The 18,313-nt window shown below is 37.9% G+C and overlaps 1 protein-coding gene across 2 annotated transcripts in view; it reads right to left on the bottom strand.

Moving 5' to 3' along the window:
* The window catches only part of ADCY9 (adenylate cyclase 9), a 178,112-nt gene extending 160,820 nt beyond the window's left edge, over nt 1–17,292 (bottom strand). For both annotated transcript variants that reach the window (XM_027859742.1, XM_027859744.1), the window contains exon 1: nt 15,109–17,292. In XM_027859742.1, coding sequence (XP_027715543.1) covers nt 15,109–16,813 — 1,705 coding nt within the window. In that variant the 5' untranslated portion in view covers nt 16,814–17,292. The remainder of the gene's footprint in view (nt 1–15,108) is intronic.
* Nucleotides 17,293–18,313: the final 1,021 nt, after the last annotated feature.

Below are 18,313 nucleotides of genomic sequence, written 5' to 3'. Positions count from 1 at the left end.
ATATATTATGTTATACTGTAATTAGTAGTATAGTAATTAGGCCACGAAAGAAGGTACAGTGAAAAATTTTTTATTTTCCCAACAAGTCCTCTGAACACAATAGGTGCTGTTTACTGCTGAATTGAATTTAGTCCATATTCAGGTATAGAATCCCAATAATAAGGTTTCTCAATAATATTCCTTCTTAGAGAAATTTCATTTTCATTATTTTAATCTTCTAGGAATAAAACTCTCATATTGAATGATATCTGTATCTAACCTCTAATCTTCAAAGTTAGCCTAAAGTAAAATTTTCCCCCTTGTACTTAAAATCAATTTCTAATGCTATGCAATCTGCATATGCAAAAGAGCTGTGCATTTGTATGATTCATAGGATCATAGGTTTAGAGCTGGAAGAGACTTCTGAGATCATTTAGTCCAACTCCCTCATTTCACAATTTTTTTTTTTTTGGGTGAGGCAGTTGGGGTTAAGTGACTTGCCCACGGTCACACAGCTAGTAAGTGTCAAGTGTTGGTCTGAGGCCAGATTTGAACTCAGGTCCTCCTGACTTCAGGGCTGGTGCTGTATCCACCACGTCACCTAGCTGCCCCTCTCATCTCACAAAATTGAGACAGTGACAGATACCAAGAAAATGTCAAAAGCAAGATCTGAATCTAGGTCTTCCAGATCCCATGCTTAGTACTCTAGTCATAATATGCCCCGTGACCTCTACTCTGTAAATCATGAAGCAAATATTTCTTGTTATGCTGTATTATAGTTTTCATCAACTTTTCCACTGTCTTAATAGGATAAGAAAATCTTTTGCAAAATTAAACTTTGAGTGTTTCTTTTTACCATCATAACTTGCGATTTATAGTTATTTAACCATATGGTGTAATGTTGTTACTGGCTAGTAGGGATGGGATGGTTTGGGTTCCACAAACCAACAATTTGTACCAAGTCAGGGTCTCACTAAAGGCTGAGTCATATTAAAGGAACGCTGGGAATAAGTACAGGCTTTTTGACAAGAAAGATCTAGAGAGGGTTACTAGGACACTGAAAATGAGGTTGGACATGGATAGATTGATTCCTTATGGAGGTATAGAAGGTAGACAGCCAGGGAATGAATCTGCATGCATCCTATTAATGGAGACACCATATTAGTTTAGTAAAGTTTCAAGGACACAGGATTAACCTGCAAAAAATCATCTGCATTCTTATTTACTGGAAATAAAGACCAAGAAAATGTCATTAAAAAGAAACATCATTTAAAATAACAACAAAACCCATCAAACATTTAAGAATTAACCTACCAAAAATGACTTGTATTCAGACAATAATAAAAGAATATTATCACAAATAAAGGAAAAGTCAAAAGAAGTAGAATATATTCAATATTCATGGACAAGTAGGACTCAGGGAGTGAAAATGACATTCCCCAAATAAATTTATGTACTGAATATTAATACCAATCAAAATATCAAAGGGTTTCTTTATACAATTGGATATAATTATAATGAAATCTACATGAAAAATAAAACAAGTAAAACCATTCAGTGACATGCTAAAGTAAAAAAATCCTGATGAAAGTTGTCATGCATCTCCAGAATTTAAAATACATTACAAAGAAATTATCATCAGGACTATCTGGTACTGAACCAAAAAAAAAAAAAAATAGAGAACCAGATTAGTGGACAAGAATGGAGACACCAAACATCCAAACAAAAGTACAAAAAATATTATGGTTTGATAAACCTATACAAAATGAAAACAGGAAAAATGTTTGATATTTAACAAAATGTACTTGGGCAAAGTGGTTAGAATGGGTGGGAAATGGATTTAGTCCACTATTTTATACCATATCTCTTAGTGAATGTGAAAGAGATGATAGACTTAAACATTTAGAAATAGAAGAAATGGAAATAACATATGTAGGAATTGTGATTTTCTCTATTAAACAAACAGAAAATATAATTAGGGTCAAGAGAGATGCATTCAACTATATTACAATAAATAATTTCCATTCAACAGACAAGAGAATTAAAAGAAAAAGAAAAATAGAGCGGGGAAAATATTTATGGCAAATGACATCTCAAATATATGAGGAACTATTAAAAATCAATAAAGATATTCCCAGTTCACAATAAACAAATGGTCAAAAGATACAAACTGTTAATTTTTTTAAATAAATTTTATTGATATCTTTTTTATATCACCTAAATTTCCCTCTGTGTGCCTCTTCCAAATAATTTTTTTTGCTTTTGTTTTTGTTTTTGGCTAGGCAATGGACTCAGGTCCTCCTGAATCCAGGGCCAGTGTTCTATCCACTGCGCCACCTAGCTGCCCCCCAAATAATTTTTTAAAGAAAAAAGAAGAAAAAAATGAAATCATCAAAACTGACCAATACATTTTTTTAAAAATCAGACAATATATGCCATGTTCCACACTCATGTATACCACGCTTCTGCAAACAAATGGAGGAAGGTGTCATTTCAAAATTCTTCTTTAGAGTCAAGGTTATTCTATGTAATTTCACAATATTCATTTCTGATTATTTTAAAGTCAATTTTCAAAGGAGAATAAACAAATCTTTAATAATCATTTGAAAAAATGTTCAACCTTCCTAATAATCAGAGATGAAATGCACTGATTTTGAAATTCACCACATCTATCAAAGCAGGAAAAAAAAAGATTGAAAAAACTTCAATGCCGGTAGGATTGTGAAGAAACAGATATACTCATTCATGGCCAGCATAATTGCAAACTTACAGAATTTGGTGGAGGGGAAGGCAAATCTAGAAGTACACAATAAAAGGTACAATAATAACCATACCCATTGACCCAACAATTCCATTGCTAGAAACAGACTTGTGTTACTTGGGGTGGGGGAGAGGAGGAAGGGGAAAGAGAAGAGAAGGATATTTGTTCTACTATCTTCACAGAAGTATTATTCGTAATTCAAAAAAAAGTGGAAGAAACCTAAATATCCAACAATTTTTTGTTACTAAAATATATTTACGTGATTGACAAATATGAGAAATTTACAAAGAAATCTGGAAAGATCTTCATGAAATAATGCAAAGTAAGACCAGAAATAGAATACATAGTACTCTCATTGAAGTAAATGAGAATGAATGGAAAAATGAAGAATCCTGATGGAGATTTTAAAAGGTGAGACTGTAAAATGATGATAGTTTATATACTGAAATTAATTTATTTAAATATTAATAGTTACAAAGATGTTTAATTAGTTGTATTGATGTCCCTTTCCAATTTCCCTATTACTATTTAAGGTACTACTATTCTTCTAGTCACCTAGGTTCACAAACTTAGTGTGATCTTGCACTCATTCTTCCTTATCCCACATATCCAATTAGTTGCCAAATCTCATTATTTCTAACTGCACAGCATCTCTCAGCTATGGGCCCTTTTCTCTACTCACCAGCCTCCTCTCTAATTTGGGCCCTCATGGACTCTTGCCTCTATTACAGTGGCCTCCTAATTGGTTTCTCTGCCTAAGTCTTTCCATTCTATCCCTCTACCCCGTGGCCAAAGTGACTGTCTTAAAGCACAAGTCTAACCATGTCACTTTGCTACTCTTTAAACTCCAGTGCCTTCCTATTTGCTCTGGGATCAAATATTATTTCATCTTTATCTCATTCTTTTAAAATTTTCCATATTATATGTTTTATAATTATTAATGCATGTATATAATTTTAAAATAAATATATATATATATTGGGGATACATGCTCAAAAATTTGTTAACAGATTATGCAATCAAAAACAGTTTGGAGAACACTGGACTAGACTATCAAAATTGCCTCCTAATTACTCTCCTTGCCTCGAGTTCCTACCAACAAAAATTCCACTCCAGGTCTAAACATTACTATCAAGTTAATCTTCCTAAAATACATTTCTTATCAAGTTACTCCCCTGCTAAAAACAAAACAAAACAAAAAAACACTTTCAGCAATTCACATTGACTATTGAATGAAGAATAAATCTCTTAGCTTGATATATAAGGCTCTCCACAATCTAGTTCTAACCTACCTTTCTAGCCTACATCCCACATTGCTACCCCTCAAATATTCCACACTCTAGTTAAGTTGAATGAATAACCATTCTCTAGGCCTGGAGCCCTAGAGTGTAACTAGGAATTAGCCTCAAGTAGAAAAACTGCCCTAGAGTGGGAAATTTAGATGACTCTGACAGTATTTGTATGCAATAGAATGAAATATTATTATACCCTATAAATGACAATATGGTTGTATGGTGTCATTGTTATTGTTGTTATCTCTTCAAAGAAAGAATGGGGGAGGAGGGAGAGTTTGGAGAGAGCTGTGAAGGAAGCTTTGACATTAACTCTGGGATCTTTGTTTCCTCCTCTGAAAAATAAGGAGGTTAGACAAAGTGTTTTCCAAAGTCCCTTCTAGCTCTGTCTCTAAGTCTATGGAATTTAGGCATCATTTGATTGTACCTTAAATGAACCTCAATTTCAGTAGGAGTTGAATGAACTAGTCACTTCCCCACTCTGGGGCGAAGGTGAACTAGAAAATCCTTAATCTCTCCTCCAACTCTGAACATTCTGTCATGATATGTTCAAGGGCTGCCATCTTTCAGCGACTCGTCAAAAGCATCTGTCTCTTTCCTAGAAGTTGCAAATCCACCTCCATCATCCAATAAAAAGGCTTCTTCTGATACATTATCTTATATAAGCAAAAATGAAAAAAGCTAAATGCATTCTATTACATGAAAGTTTCCTACAACTTTGCATGGTGAAAGATCAGAAAGAAAAATATTAGCCTATCTGAAAATTTCAGCTCTACCAATCCTCAAAATGAATTACTTATTTTACCTTTTCTCCTTTTTTGGAGAAAAAAAGGAAAGCAAATGAATAAACAAATGACCTTTGATGATAATTAGCACCTAGTTATCAAGAATAATTAGTTAATATAGGAAGCTATTGTGTGATTCTGGGCTGGTTCAAGCCACAGAGTCATGGTTTTCCACAGAGGAGAGGAGGGAAAAGAGAAAAAGACTGATCTCTCCCACTCATTAATCTACTCAAAAATCTGGTCAATAAATAGTAAGTTGAATATTGCTAGTAGAACTACACAAAAACACTGATCTTCAATAATCTAACCTTCTAGAAATTTAGCTTTAATTTAGTCAAAATAGTAACCATGTCCCCTACTTCTCAAATCATGTAAAATAACTTATACTTTGAACTAGTCACAGAAAAAAAAGCACATTAAGAAAGGTAGACTACCAAATAAAATTAATTTTTATAAATGAATTAAGAAAGCACTATAAGATATGTCTGTATTTTTGTGAAGTCCAAAGTTAATAGATCATTTACAACACAAAAAACAAACTTTAGTGAGCACAAGAAACCAAAACACATAGAAATGGAATGCATTTTACAAAGTTAGCTATTAAAAGCTATAAACCATATTACAAATGTAGTGAGAAGATGAAGTCTTAAGATGATGGTACTATAGAACACAGATGTCAGAGGCTTTGTTACTGGCAGATATATACAATAAAGACAGGAATGTAAGCCAGGAGGGTAGAAAGCAAGGACTCCACCTTCTTCCCTCAGCTTTTGTTCTTGTTTAACTTCCTTTAACTTTCAACTGAAGAGGATTTCCCCTCTCCATCCTACTCAAAGTTCCTCTGAGTTTGTTTTGAGAGGCAGCATATCCAATTTGTATTTGAAGAGCACAACATCCCTATAAGGAGTGAAGCAAGAATTACAAGGAAGGCCTAACTTTAAATCATATACTCCTCTGCAACCACAGACTTCAAATCAGCACCAGACTTAGATAGTCAAAAGAATAGACATAATTTTATCCTTGGAAGCTCTGCCTTGCTTTGTGGCTGCCCTCAGCTAGGTTTGTTGGCTCTTAATCTCAGTTACAGACTAAAGAGCTGTCAGCATTGCCTTGCAAGGAAGAGGCTTTCTAGTAACTGCAACTTGGCAAATAGCTGAAAGTCTAGCAAATGACCTTGAAAAGCCCGAAATACAGTAGAAAGTAGGAAAGCTTGAGGACCACAACCATTGAATACACCAGAGGAGAGGATGCATCAAGCAGAAGATATATCCTGAAGAAAGCAGAAACATGACCAAAGAATAGCAAAAAATACTGTGACTTTTCCAAATGTTATCAACAGCTGTGTTATGTTGGAGGTTCAAGCTGTCCTGACTATGAATAACCCCTACGTGTATGAGTTCCTAGTTTGTGCCCCTTGACATATATTCCCTAGTCACAGGTATTCTCTACATGGGTAACCACCATGCTGGTACCTTGGTCAAACTCGATAACCTGTGGGGCAGTAGGTATTAAGGGAAAAGGGGAGGGTGTTAATTATTACTTTATCTGCTATTCTATTTCATTTTGTCTGAACCAACATGTTCTCCAAGTGGCCGGCAAAAGTGAACACATTATTGGGAACCATGAGCTATGGTTTTGAGTGGATCTTGCCCCAAAGAGCTCCTCAAGTCTAATGGAGCTTTTCTGGGGGTCAACAGGAAATAACGGATGAATCTTGGGTTAATACTCAACAGAGCACTGCTTTGCTTTTGTCATTGTTTCCTTAGCACTTAGGATAATACACAGTAGATACTTAATAAACACATTATTATCATTATTATTATTATTATTATTAATGAATGAGAAAAGTTACTCCACTGTAATTCTAGTCCCATGTTGCATCATGTTATCAAAGTGACCCTGGGTTCTGAAAAGCTTTACTGGCCCAAGCTGAAAAGTCTTTGAATCACTGGGTTCAGCAACACACACACTAAGTCTAGTTAATTGAGAATCAGTAAGGCTAAGTTCTTAGAGGCTTTCATTCAAAGACTGACCACCAGGGGATGAATTTTTATACCCTTAGCAACTTATGAAACCATCTATATTAAGACTTAAATAGACTTGTGATCTGCTTTAGGGGAGGGAGCACCTGCACTGATAAAAGTCTGGATGTTTTAAAGCATTTGAAGGAGAAAAGTTGCAAATTATTTTACTACAAAGTCTTTTCCTTCAATTGTTGTTTTGATGATATGTGGTATTTTAAAACCTAAATAATAAGTATTCATTTTTTTCTCTTTCAACAAGATTAGAAACAAATTTGATATAATTTCCAAACCACAAGTATATCACATCTATCACCACCTTATCACACAAACTGAAGCACTGGAGTAAAAGCAATTCTCTTTGGTATTACAAGGTGTCTTATACAACTACAATAGGAGGTGCCCAGCACAATCATTCCTAATTATCCCAAATTTCTATTAAATCCTAATTATATTTTATAAACACGCCAAAGAGTAACAAAAAGAATAAAATCTTTCCAAGAAGACTAGGAGAAGAAGGAGATAAGCCAAAATGAATACAAAGGCCTTTTTTGAGGATCTTGGACAATAGGTGACAAAATTTAGATGACACCTTGAGGTATATCCAAATTTTTTTTTATATTTATGGAAAAAAAATAACTTAGGCACTAAAGCACCTATACTTTGATACAACTGTTTCTTCAATATTTAAGAAAACATAATTGTTTCTATCACAGCTCCTATTTAAATGTTTTTATTTACATGAAAATTAATATAGGCTTTTGGACGGAATGGGGAGGACACATTTATCAAAACCATCACAATCGTCCTACATTATGCAAAATTAATGAGTCTACAATACATTCCAAGATCCTTCATATCTGTTTCCACTCCACTCATACTGTCACTACCCTTGATTAGTCCCTTATCATCTCTTTCCTGGGCTACTATAATAACCTCCTAATTTGTCTTATTATTTCTATCTCCTTCTCCAATACACAGCTACCAAAATCATCTACTCAGACACAGGTCTGACCATGTCATTTCCCTACCCAGGAGCTTCCTACTACCTCTGAAATAAGATACAAAGTCCTGCCTTTCAAGGCCCTCTACAATTTCACTCCTAGCTGTCTACCTTTTTTTTTTTTTTTTTGGGGTCAGGCAATGGGGTTAAGTGACTTGCTCAGGGTCACACAGCTAGTAAGTGTTATGTGCCTGAGGCCAGATTTGAACTCAGGTCCTCCTGAATCCAGGGCTAGGGCTCTATCCACTGCACCACCGAGCTGCCCCTGCTACCTACCTTTCTAACCTTATTTCCTATTACTTTCCTTATGTAATTGTGTTCCAACCAGACTTGAAATGCCAGCTGTTCTATAACATTTCATTTTCACCTTCACAGATTCACATAAGTCATCTTCCACTATTACAATGCACTCCCTCCTCATCTCATGTCAATCAAAAGCTTTACCTTCCTTAAGCCTCCATTAACATTTATCACCTCCTCAGGGAAGTCTTCCAAGTTACTAGTACTTGGTCCTTCCTCAAATTACCTTGTACTTACTAATTTATGTTTATGTTGTATTTCTCCCTCAAAGACAAAGTAAGCTCCTTACAGGCAGATTCTGTGATTTGAGTTATTACCTACATCCATCAAAGTGCTTGCACATAGTAGGAACTTAAGAAATGTTTATTAAATTGAATAACTCATATTTATATAGTATTTTATATACAAAATACTTCCTTCACAACAACCCTGTGAAGTAGGTAGGTAATATATGTATTATCCCTACTTTACAAATGAAGAAATTGAAGTCCAAAGAGTCAAAGTGGCTTGCCTATGGTTAGTAGGAGGTAGAAAAACCAAGACTTAAGCCAAGATTTCCTAAGTCTAGTGTTCTTTTTATGACATCATTCGGAGTACCAGTACCTCCTGAGCCAGATGGAAAGGCATCCTGGACAAATGAATAAATACAAATAAATATAAATAAATTTATAAATAAATCAGATGGCTTCATAGAAATTTGTCCTAAATTTCTTTTTCCTTTTTCACTTTTATCTCAAGTTCTGTGTTTCTTCCACCTGATGTAATTCTTTCTTCTCCTTATATAAACACCAAATCCAGCAAACCTGTGCCTTGACATTAGTTTTCAAAGCTAAATTCTAATTTTTAAAAATGTCTTGGGTTCAAATGTAAACAGTTGCCTTGCAGCTGTTGTTGATGGCAACCACAAAATGTGTCCTGATAACTGGGATCATCAGCAAGACAAATAACTTCCAGGTACTGACCCAGAAGTTCTTTGTCTTAGTCCATTCCAGCTGTCAGCTCAGACTGCGTGTTGTATTCTGACTCAGCCACATCTATGGATCAGAGAAGATATGCTTCAATGTGTAGAAGTGGTAAGCTTTCAGGTGGGCCCCCAACCTCTCATCAGCTGGCAGAAAGCACAGGTATAGAGACTGAACTGGGGGCTAATTGGGGAATTGGGTATGGAAAAAGGAAGAAGTGTCTCTCTGCATACTGGCTATTAGGCAGTAGTGGATAATGGATGAAAGAAAACATTTCAACTCAATAAATTTGTTAAATGTTTACTTAGATACTAGAGATACAAAGATGAAAAAAGACAGTTCCTTCCCTTACATAGCTTATAGTCTAATATAAGGCATGTGTGCAAATAACACAAAGCAGAATGTGGTAACTCCAAAGAAGGGATCCCCTAAAAATATTAAACATATGAGGAAATTTTCAGCTGAGCATTGCACAGAAAACTCCAGGTTATGATGATTCAAAAGTAGCTCACATTTATAATAGTACTTAACAGTTTACAGAGCAATTTCCTCACAAAACTTTAAAAACCTGTGGTGTAGATAGCACAACTATTATTAGTCCCATTTGAGAGATGAAGAAATGGGTTCAGAGAGGGCAAGTGAGTTGCCCAAGGTTACATGCTCAATAGGTAGCAGAGCCAAGAACTATGACTGCCAACCACATGGGCAGGGAACCATGTGCTTCCAGGTCCACGTGGACACTGACCATCCAATAACATTCAATTTATGGGCAGACCTTGAGTGACATAGTCATTCTCAAAGCAAACTCTTCCAACAACCAGCACTTGGCTCAGAATCAAAGCCATCAGCTGACACACCAACATATGTCTGAAACTACAGAGCCTATATTTCTAGTCTCAGGCAAGGGCCAGTTGATTACTGAAGTGAGGGGTGACCCCTGGACCAGTGGGAAGCATGACCTTAGACCTATTTTGTGTGGGAATTCTTCTCACATGCATCTTTCAGGTGACAGAGGAAAAGCATCATTATAGCAGCTAATAGAGATTTCCACCCAAACATATGCAGACATTCCTCTACCCTCATTCCTCTGCAAACCCAAATCTTACCTGCCAAAATCTGGTTTAAATGTCTTTGAAAGTCATCTATATCTCTTTATAAATATTTTGCTATTTCAACTTCACTAAGTCAATGTGGCCTTCTCCCTCCTCAATTATTACATCTTGGTGAGGTTTTGCTATGGTTGGTAGCACTTTACAAACTGTAACACTTACTTACAGATTATGATACTCCCAAAGAAATAATTACCTCTGGTTCTGAAACAGAAGCTGAGATTTAATATTGCAAATCATAACATCCTAGATTCAGAACTAGTTGCTCATCTTTATTTAAACCTCTATCTTTTTCTTGGGTTAACCTAATTGTTTTTAAAGCTATAAAAATGACAGAGCCTTGAAAAGAGTGTCTTACTTTAAAAGGAATTTGTTAGCTATTTTTGAGTGACTTTAAGAGGGCATTGATAGCAAGAAGCCTTGGAAAATTCAGCAGAAACCAATTAAATTTTCTTGAATAGTCAATATGACAATAACTTTCCAAGTGGAGCAAGGGTTCTTAACACAAGGTTTCCAAGGTCTATGTATAGACTTCGGGGGGGGTGTATATAAACTTGGATAGAAAAAAAATAAATCTTTATTTTAATATAATTGGTTTCTTTTGTGACTCTATTTTTTAATGCATTTAAAAACATGATTCTGAAAAAGAGGTCCACAGACTTCACCAGACTGTCAAAGGAGTTCACGATGCAGAAAAAGTTAAGAACTTCTGAACTAGAAGAGATTTTCTAAAAAGACTCAGTCTTCTCTGTGAATTTAAAGCAATTGGGAACCTTAGTTTTGTTTCCATATTATCTGAGAGCAGGAAATGAAGTGTTTTCTGTCAGAGTTGCATCAACTACATTTCAATCTAGAATCATGGCTCTTTGTCTTTGTCCTTTGGTCCAAGGATATGCTAAACCATTACAATTGCCTTCTACTAGGATTCTCAGCTTCCCTACAATATAGCTTTAGTAAAGCTGCTCAAATATTCTCTTTTTCCAGTCACTTCAACCGTCCCATCCCCCCATGTTTTCTCATTGCTCTTTGGATCAAATTCAAAATCCTTGCAGCACTGCACTTGAAATCACTTCATCAGCGCTTGATAGTGGAAAAAGCACCAAAGCCGGAAAACCTGAGCTGCAGTCCCCACCAAAGTCCTCTCTGTGTCTATCTTTTTATATTTCAATTCCTTATTCTAGTAAATGGGCATGTCAAACAATATTTGTACTATCTACCTCATAAGACTGTTAAAAGATAAGTTGTGGGTTTGTTTGTTGTTGTTTTTTGAGGCAGTAGAAAGAACATTGAACGAGGAAACCTGGATTTGACTGAGTCCTGAGTCTGCCACTTATTAGCTATGACTGTGTGCACATTGTTTCATTTTTCTATACTTCAGTTTCTTCATCTGTCAAATGGGAAAAACATTCCCTACATTAACTACCTTTTAATGTTCTTGAAAGGGAAACTTTCTATAAACTCTAAATAGTTATATAATGGCTTTGTAGTGTCTGCTGGTGACTAGGATATGTCCCCCATTACCTAAGTAGAGCATAGGTTAACAAAGGAGAAAGAGATAGATAGACAGACAGATATAGAGCTACATAGATATATTTCTATATATCCCACATAACACTGTTACAATTAACATTATTTCACAATAATACCATTAACACATGATGACCAAACCACACTGTCACCAAACTCCCCTGAAACATATATCATTCAACTAACAAAAACTTGACACATTTATAACATTGTATCTCCAGAATAAAATACCCTCTCTTAACACTTTTTCACTTGTTGTATTTTCAGGGAACTAATTAATTACATTAATTGCCTGTACTGAATATCTAGTCCTAACAACTAATTTTTTGCATCAGACACAATACAATCTTGAAACATAAATTAACCACCCCATAAAATACAGAATGCTAAAGTGGTTCTGGGAATATTTATGTATTGTTGTTCTTCAATTGTTTGGTTGCATCTGACTCTTCCTGACCCCATGGATCATTCTATCCATGGGATTTTCTTGGCAAAGATACTGGAGTGTTTGCCATTTCCTTTTCCAGTAGATTAAGACAAACAGAGGTTAAGTAATTTGCCCAGGGTCACACAGCCAGTAAGTGTCAGAGACCAGCTTTGAACTCAGGTCTCCCAGATTCCAGGTCCAGCACTCTATCCACTGAGCCACCTGGTTGTCTCCTATATTTATATAATCCCCACTCTAAAAATTTAAGTTTATGAAATCTTGATTTTACAATGTTCAAAATGTATTGTCAAAGAATTTGCTACAACTTCATACTTCAGTTATCATGTTAAAAGGAAGAAGGAAGTTTGTGGTATGCTACCAAATAAAAGTCAGAAAATAAATAAATTGTCCTGGGGTGTTAGAGGAATTTCTGAGAGGCCACAAGAGCATAGGTTGAACATACAGAAAAGCATACTTATTTCAGTTTGTTGGAGAATAGATAAATGAAAAAATATCAGTTTAAAAATATAGTTAACTGAAACAAAACTAAGGTCAAAGACAATGGACAATGTTGGTATCATTTCTTTTAAAAAACCTTTTCTTTTGTCTCTGTTAATAACCTATGAACTACAAAAGTGGAAAGTAGCATGCACTATCATAATCACTCTACTATGTGCACTTGCTTAATTATTTTCAGGGAATGTACTTTCCAGAGGATTTCTTGGGGTGTTTGTTGGAAAGTTTCTTGTATCAGAATGAAATCTATCAATAAATTTTAAAAGAAAAAAACACTTAACCTTCCAAGTGTACAGTGTTTAGGGTAAAAAAAAAACCACCCAATATACATGATCTGGAATGTTTTTGTCTGCTCTAAGTGCCTCATTCTAAAAAATGAAATTAACATTTCAACATACAAGATTTAATACCCCCTTCAAAGATGAGTTCCAACCATTCAATGACTCCAGTTTATACACTGTGATTACTCGTTTTTTAAATGATACAATTGTAAACTGTATTAAGTACAATTTATGAAGTTACTTATATAGTACACTGACCTGACATACTTTACTTAATACGCTGCACCCTTTTTCCATTCCCTAGAACCTGTCAAACATTAAGTGACTAAAAATCACAATACCACATGCAAAAATGAGAAGCAGAGATAATGCTCCACAACCCCACTTTGCTTGTGCCCTGCAGAGTGAAGAGCAGGGCACCAAACTATCAAGCATAAAGGTTCTGAGCTTAGCAAAAAGCATGTCAGTGAGCTACAAAGTGCAGCTTCAAATCTTGCCAATTAAGTCCTTAATATTGCCTAAGTCAAGCATATTTTCATGGAGTTCAGGTTTCTTAAAAGTATTTATCTACCATCCCTTAATTTTTAAAATTATCATGGTAAACTTGGAGGCAGGGAAGTGTCAAGGATCAAGCAAATATATTTTTGCCAGATGGTAGAATTATGGAAGTGTCAATGGACTTACCACAATCAAGGAAGCCAGAGCTGAAAGAGACCTTAGAGCTCACTGAAGTGCAACTGCCTCATCTGATAAATGAGTGAAGTTAAATCCCAACAGTTTATATAAAGAATAATAGAAAGCACCCAATGGCAAAAGTGCATTTTGAAAGTGACAAATCTCGTCAGTTATTAATACCTACTACCTACAATCTCTGACTTGAAATCAGTATGATGTAAGCTCCTATAAGGCAGGGACTGTGTCTTTTTTGGCTTCAGATCCCCACTCCTAGTACAACATTTTCACATGATAGATGTTTAATAAATGTTTGAATGAATAAGGTATATATTCATTCCTTTCCTTAATACATTCACATTATACAATGTCTTAACACCACAAAACACTGCTATTTTATGAACTGAAGGCTTTATAAGTAATTTTTTTAAACAATGTACTTCCCTATCTATGTACATTTCCTAAATAGGATTTTCCTCCTAATTAAGAATTTAGTAAAAACAGAGAGGTTGTATAAAAAGAACAAGTTTAGAAACGTGACAGGTAAATTAAATTACTTATTCTTAGTACCACTTTTTTGATATTCTTCATTCCTTAACCTGTTCAAATCTATGCCCTATATTATAAAACGATGCTAAATAAAAGCAAATCAAGAAAAATAGCAACTCTAAAGCTATACAGATCTTTACTTAAGGTTAACTACAACTAAAAAGATTTGTGATTTTGGTGGACTAGAAGTCTCAAAATTCTTTAAAAAAAAAAAAAGCTAAGGGCAACTAGGTGGCACAGTGGATAGAGCACTGGCCCTGGAGTCAGGAGGACCTGAGTTCAAATGCGGTCTCAGACACATAACACTCATTACCTGTGTGACTCTGGACAAATTACTTAACCCCAATTGCCTCACCAAAAAACAAACAAACAAAAAATCTAGAATCTACACATCTATAGTTAATACAAATAAGTACAATAATAATAGCTTGAATTTTTATTATGCTTTTCAAAGTGTTTTCAGATGTCATTTGATCTTTATTACAACCCTGCAGGAGGTAAAGTATGTGGTATCATCCCCATCTTGCAGAAGAAGAAATTGAGACCTAAAGGAGACTTATTACTTCCCAAAATTTTTAAGAAACTAAAAGACAATCTTTCTGGCATGACTGACAAGCAATCCTGCCTTTGGGGAACAAAATGTTTTAAAACATGAAGTGAAATGGTAAGTTTCAAAAGTTCTTAATTATGTTGAATAATATCTTCCAACCACCCTACCACATGACTTTATAAAGTTATGGGGAAATAAAAGCTACTGTATATTTGAAATCATACTTCTTTCCGAAAGTCTCACCTGTATCAGCATTGTTCTTGATACCTAAATCACAAGAGCAAAAGTCAAATTGATTTTGAGGTCCTGATAACTCAAATCATACTAGGACAACCGATCAGCCACAGAGAATGGAAAGACAGAAATACACATACCTTTCAACTGGTCAGCAACAACGCTCTGGCCAACTCGTTCAATAACTTTCCCATCCTCCATTTCATAACGATCATCTAAATATTTTGCTGTTGCCTCCGAAATATGAACCTTGCCAGCCACACCCAGCTGCTCCATAAGATTGGCTAAGTTCACATCATTTGACCACACGTCAAATTTAAACCTCCTCATGCCCAGAATGCCACATAAAACTGTCCCAGTGTGAACCCCAACTCGCATGTTCACCATTTCTTTCTTCTCCTGGCAGAACTGTTCGATGGCTTTAATCATGCCTAAACCCATTTCAATGCAGCAATAGGCATGATCTGCTCTGGGTTCTGGACACCCTGCTACACAATAATAGCAGTCACCCAGAGTACTTATTTTCTCACATTTTGTATCTTCACATAAACGGTCAAAACGACCAAACAAATCATTCAGGAGACCCACCAAGGCATGAGCAGACTTGTTGGCACTCATTTTAGTGAAACCAACAATATCTGCAAACAAAATGCTTACTTGTTCAATTTGCTGCATCTTAAAAGGACGAAAAATTATGGGAGTTTTCTGTATGGAAGACTTTTTCTTCCTATTCTTGGGGCTTGAGGTGGAGTGTCTTTTGACTGAGTTTTCACTTTCATCATCCCCCTGCTTCATTAAGTCATCAGCTATGATTCTTGGCATCACAGAGTGAATCATTCGCTCTTTCAGGGCTTTTTCTACCTCCAAGTCTTTCCCATGCATAATTGATTGTCCCACTTTAAGGAATGTGCTCCTTGATCTAACTTCAGACATGATAAATAAGTGAATCCCAATGGCATGAATACATATGTGGAGCAAAGCTTTGCTTAGCAGCTCCCAGTGCATCGATCTCATTCCAGATGATGGGAAACAGCATTCATCTCGGAAATGATACCCAAAGAGCTCAAAAAGAATAGAATAGGCTATTCCCAAAAACAAGCTTAAATACAGAGGTAAGTGCATAACAGCATAGAGTAACAAGAGCACTTCAATGCACATTGAAAAACTGCCTACTTGAGATAAGCAAGTATCTGTGGATATAGCAAGGGGAGTATGATTGGAGCTGTCATCACTTCCTGAGAGAGGTGTCAAAACCTGAAACTGTGAAGCTAGAGTCAGAATAAAAACCAGGAGAATGAGAATCAGTGAGGTCCACACATAATGCCGAGCATAATGTTTTGTGAAGGTAAATAGAAAAAAACACACACACACCAAAAGGAAGCACAGAGTTGGTACCACAAAGACAATCAATTTAGATTGCACGTGGATACCAAAATAGATGCCCCAAAGAAGACAGGCCACGCCAATGTAGAAGAGAGCATAGCGGAACCTGCGCTGGGTCTGTGGAAAGCACCTTTCCATACAAGCCTCCTCTAGGTTGGTAGAGTCAAATTTAGGGTTCCACCATCTACTAGAAGCTCTCTCAAAAAGCTGTGGCAGTTTCTTTTTCCTTCGGAGGCCTCGGCTTCCACCTCCGGTTCTCCTAGGAATCCCTCCTGATTCACCTGAGCTGCTACAACTGGAGGAGATGCTGTACTTGCAGTGTTTGGGGTGAGGGTTGGAGGAACAGCCCAAATGCTGCTTGGGGTTGATTTTTACCCGGACACTGTTGCTGTCTCCACTGGAGTCACAGCTTACCTCGGTGCTGTGGTGATGCAGCAGCTGCTGGTGTGGAGGGGAAGCCATGTTGCCAAATCTCTTAAAGGTCACTGGGAGTTATTAAAATAATTTTGATTATATCAATGCAACTACATGTACATATATAACGGTGAGTGCCAAAAGATCTGTTAAACTTTTTAAGCACTGATTATTCACCCCTGGGGGCTTTCAATGTCTCGGTGAGTTCTCACTATATGCTCACCGCATTTGCTGGCTGTCTAATCAGTGCTTCAATTGTTCAGCTTCAAGCAAGAAAGTAAAAATGTAAAGACCCAAGAAGACCCCACGTATTCATGAAAGATGCTGGAATACGTATTACCGACTTGTTGTTTCCCAGATTCCTCTCCACTGACTTTGACCCTTCTGGTTGCACCGTGTTGCTGCTTTCCCTCCTCCCACACTGTCCTTTCCCAACAAACTGCAACTCTTTAGGGAAGTCCAAATCTTGATCACTCTCGGCATAACAATCTCCTTTCCGAAAACAACGCTCTCTTCTTGGAGTACTTCATCCTCCGGGGGGGGGGGGGGGAGAAAGAAAAAAGTAATGCAGCAAAAAAAAAAAAACACCCACACACAGAAGCCTTGATCCTTCTTCCCTCTACATTAAAGGCGCCGTTGTGACAATGACAATGCTGCTTCCCATCGCTGTAGGACGATCCTCCGCTCCAAACGATGACTTGAAGAAGAACGAGTCCAACCCCAAAAGGTTGCTCGGCTCCCTCCTTATTGCTTGCGGTTGGGGAGCTTCGTTCCACCGCCTACTCTTTGCTCGGTCCCTGCAGAGTCGCGTCGGGCGAAGGAAGGGCTGGGGGTTGGCAAAGGGAGAGCGGTTGTCCCTCTCCCGCAACCAGGCAGACCCAAGAGTTTGCAGCAGGGACCCGGCGCCCCAAGCCGCGGCGGGGGTGGCGGGACTCCGCAAGGAAGAGCACGCCCCCCCCCCCTTCCCGGGCCGATGCCGGCTGCTGGCTCCTGCCCGCGCCGGGGCTCCCCTCCCACGTCGGGGCAGGCGGCTGCCCCCCAGTCTTTTCCCCGTCTAGCGGGGCCTGGTTCCCGGCGGCTGCGGCGCCCCGCGCTTTCCTGACCTCCGCGTCCCGACTCCGGGCGCTAAGGATCTGGGGGGGAAGTCCGAGGGGGGAGGGGGAAACCCACGCCCGGCTGCGACCGAGTCCGAGGATGCGGGGACGGGAGGTTCGCCTCTTCTGAGAGGTTTCTCCTCCCACGGCTTCCGCGGCGGCGAGGCTGAGCCCCGGCTTCGCCGCCCGCCTCCAGGCGCTGCCCCCGGCGACGCGAGGGACCAGCGTGCCCGGCGGGGGAGACGGGGAGAAGCCCGGCCTGGCGGGGGATCTCAGGGCCGCCCGTGCCTGGGGGCGCTGCCTCCCCCTCAGCCCCGGGAGGGCGGACTCCGCAGGCGCAGCCGCTGCGGCAGAGCCCTGGGCTCCCTTAGGGCGTCTTCCCCGCGGCCCCAACGGAGGGAGCCTCCAGCAACCAGCTTCCTGGCCCCTGAGTCCTTCACTCCCCGGGGGCTGC

The sequence above is a fragment of the Vombatus ursinus genome, unplaced genomic scaffold, assembly GCF_900497805.2.
Source record: "Vombatus ursinus unplaced genomic scaffold, bare-nosed wombat genome assembly UNPS02014171.1, whole genome shotgun sequence".
NCBI classification, from domain to species: domain Eukaryota; kingdom Metazoa; phylum Chordata; class Mammalia; order Diprotodontia; family Vombatidae; genus Vombatus; species Vombatus ursinus.
Note: the sequence above shows the minus strand (reverse complement) of the source record. Positions and strands in the feature narration are given on the sequence as shown.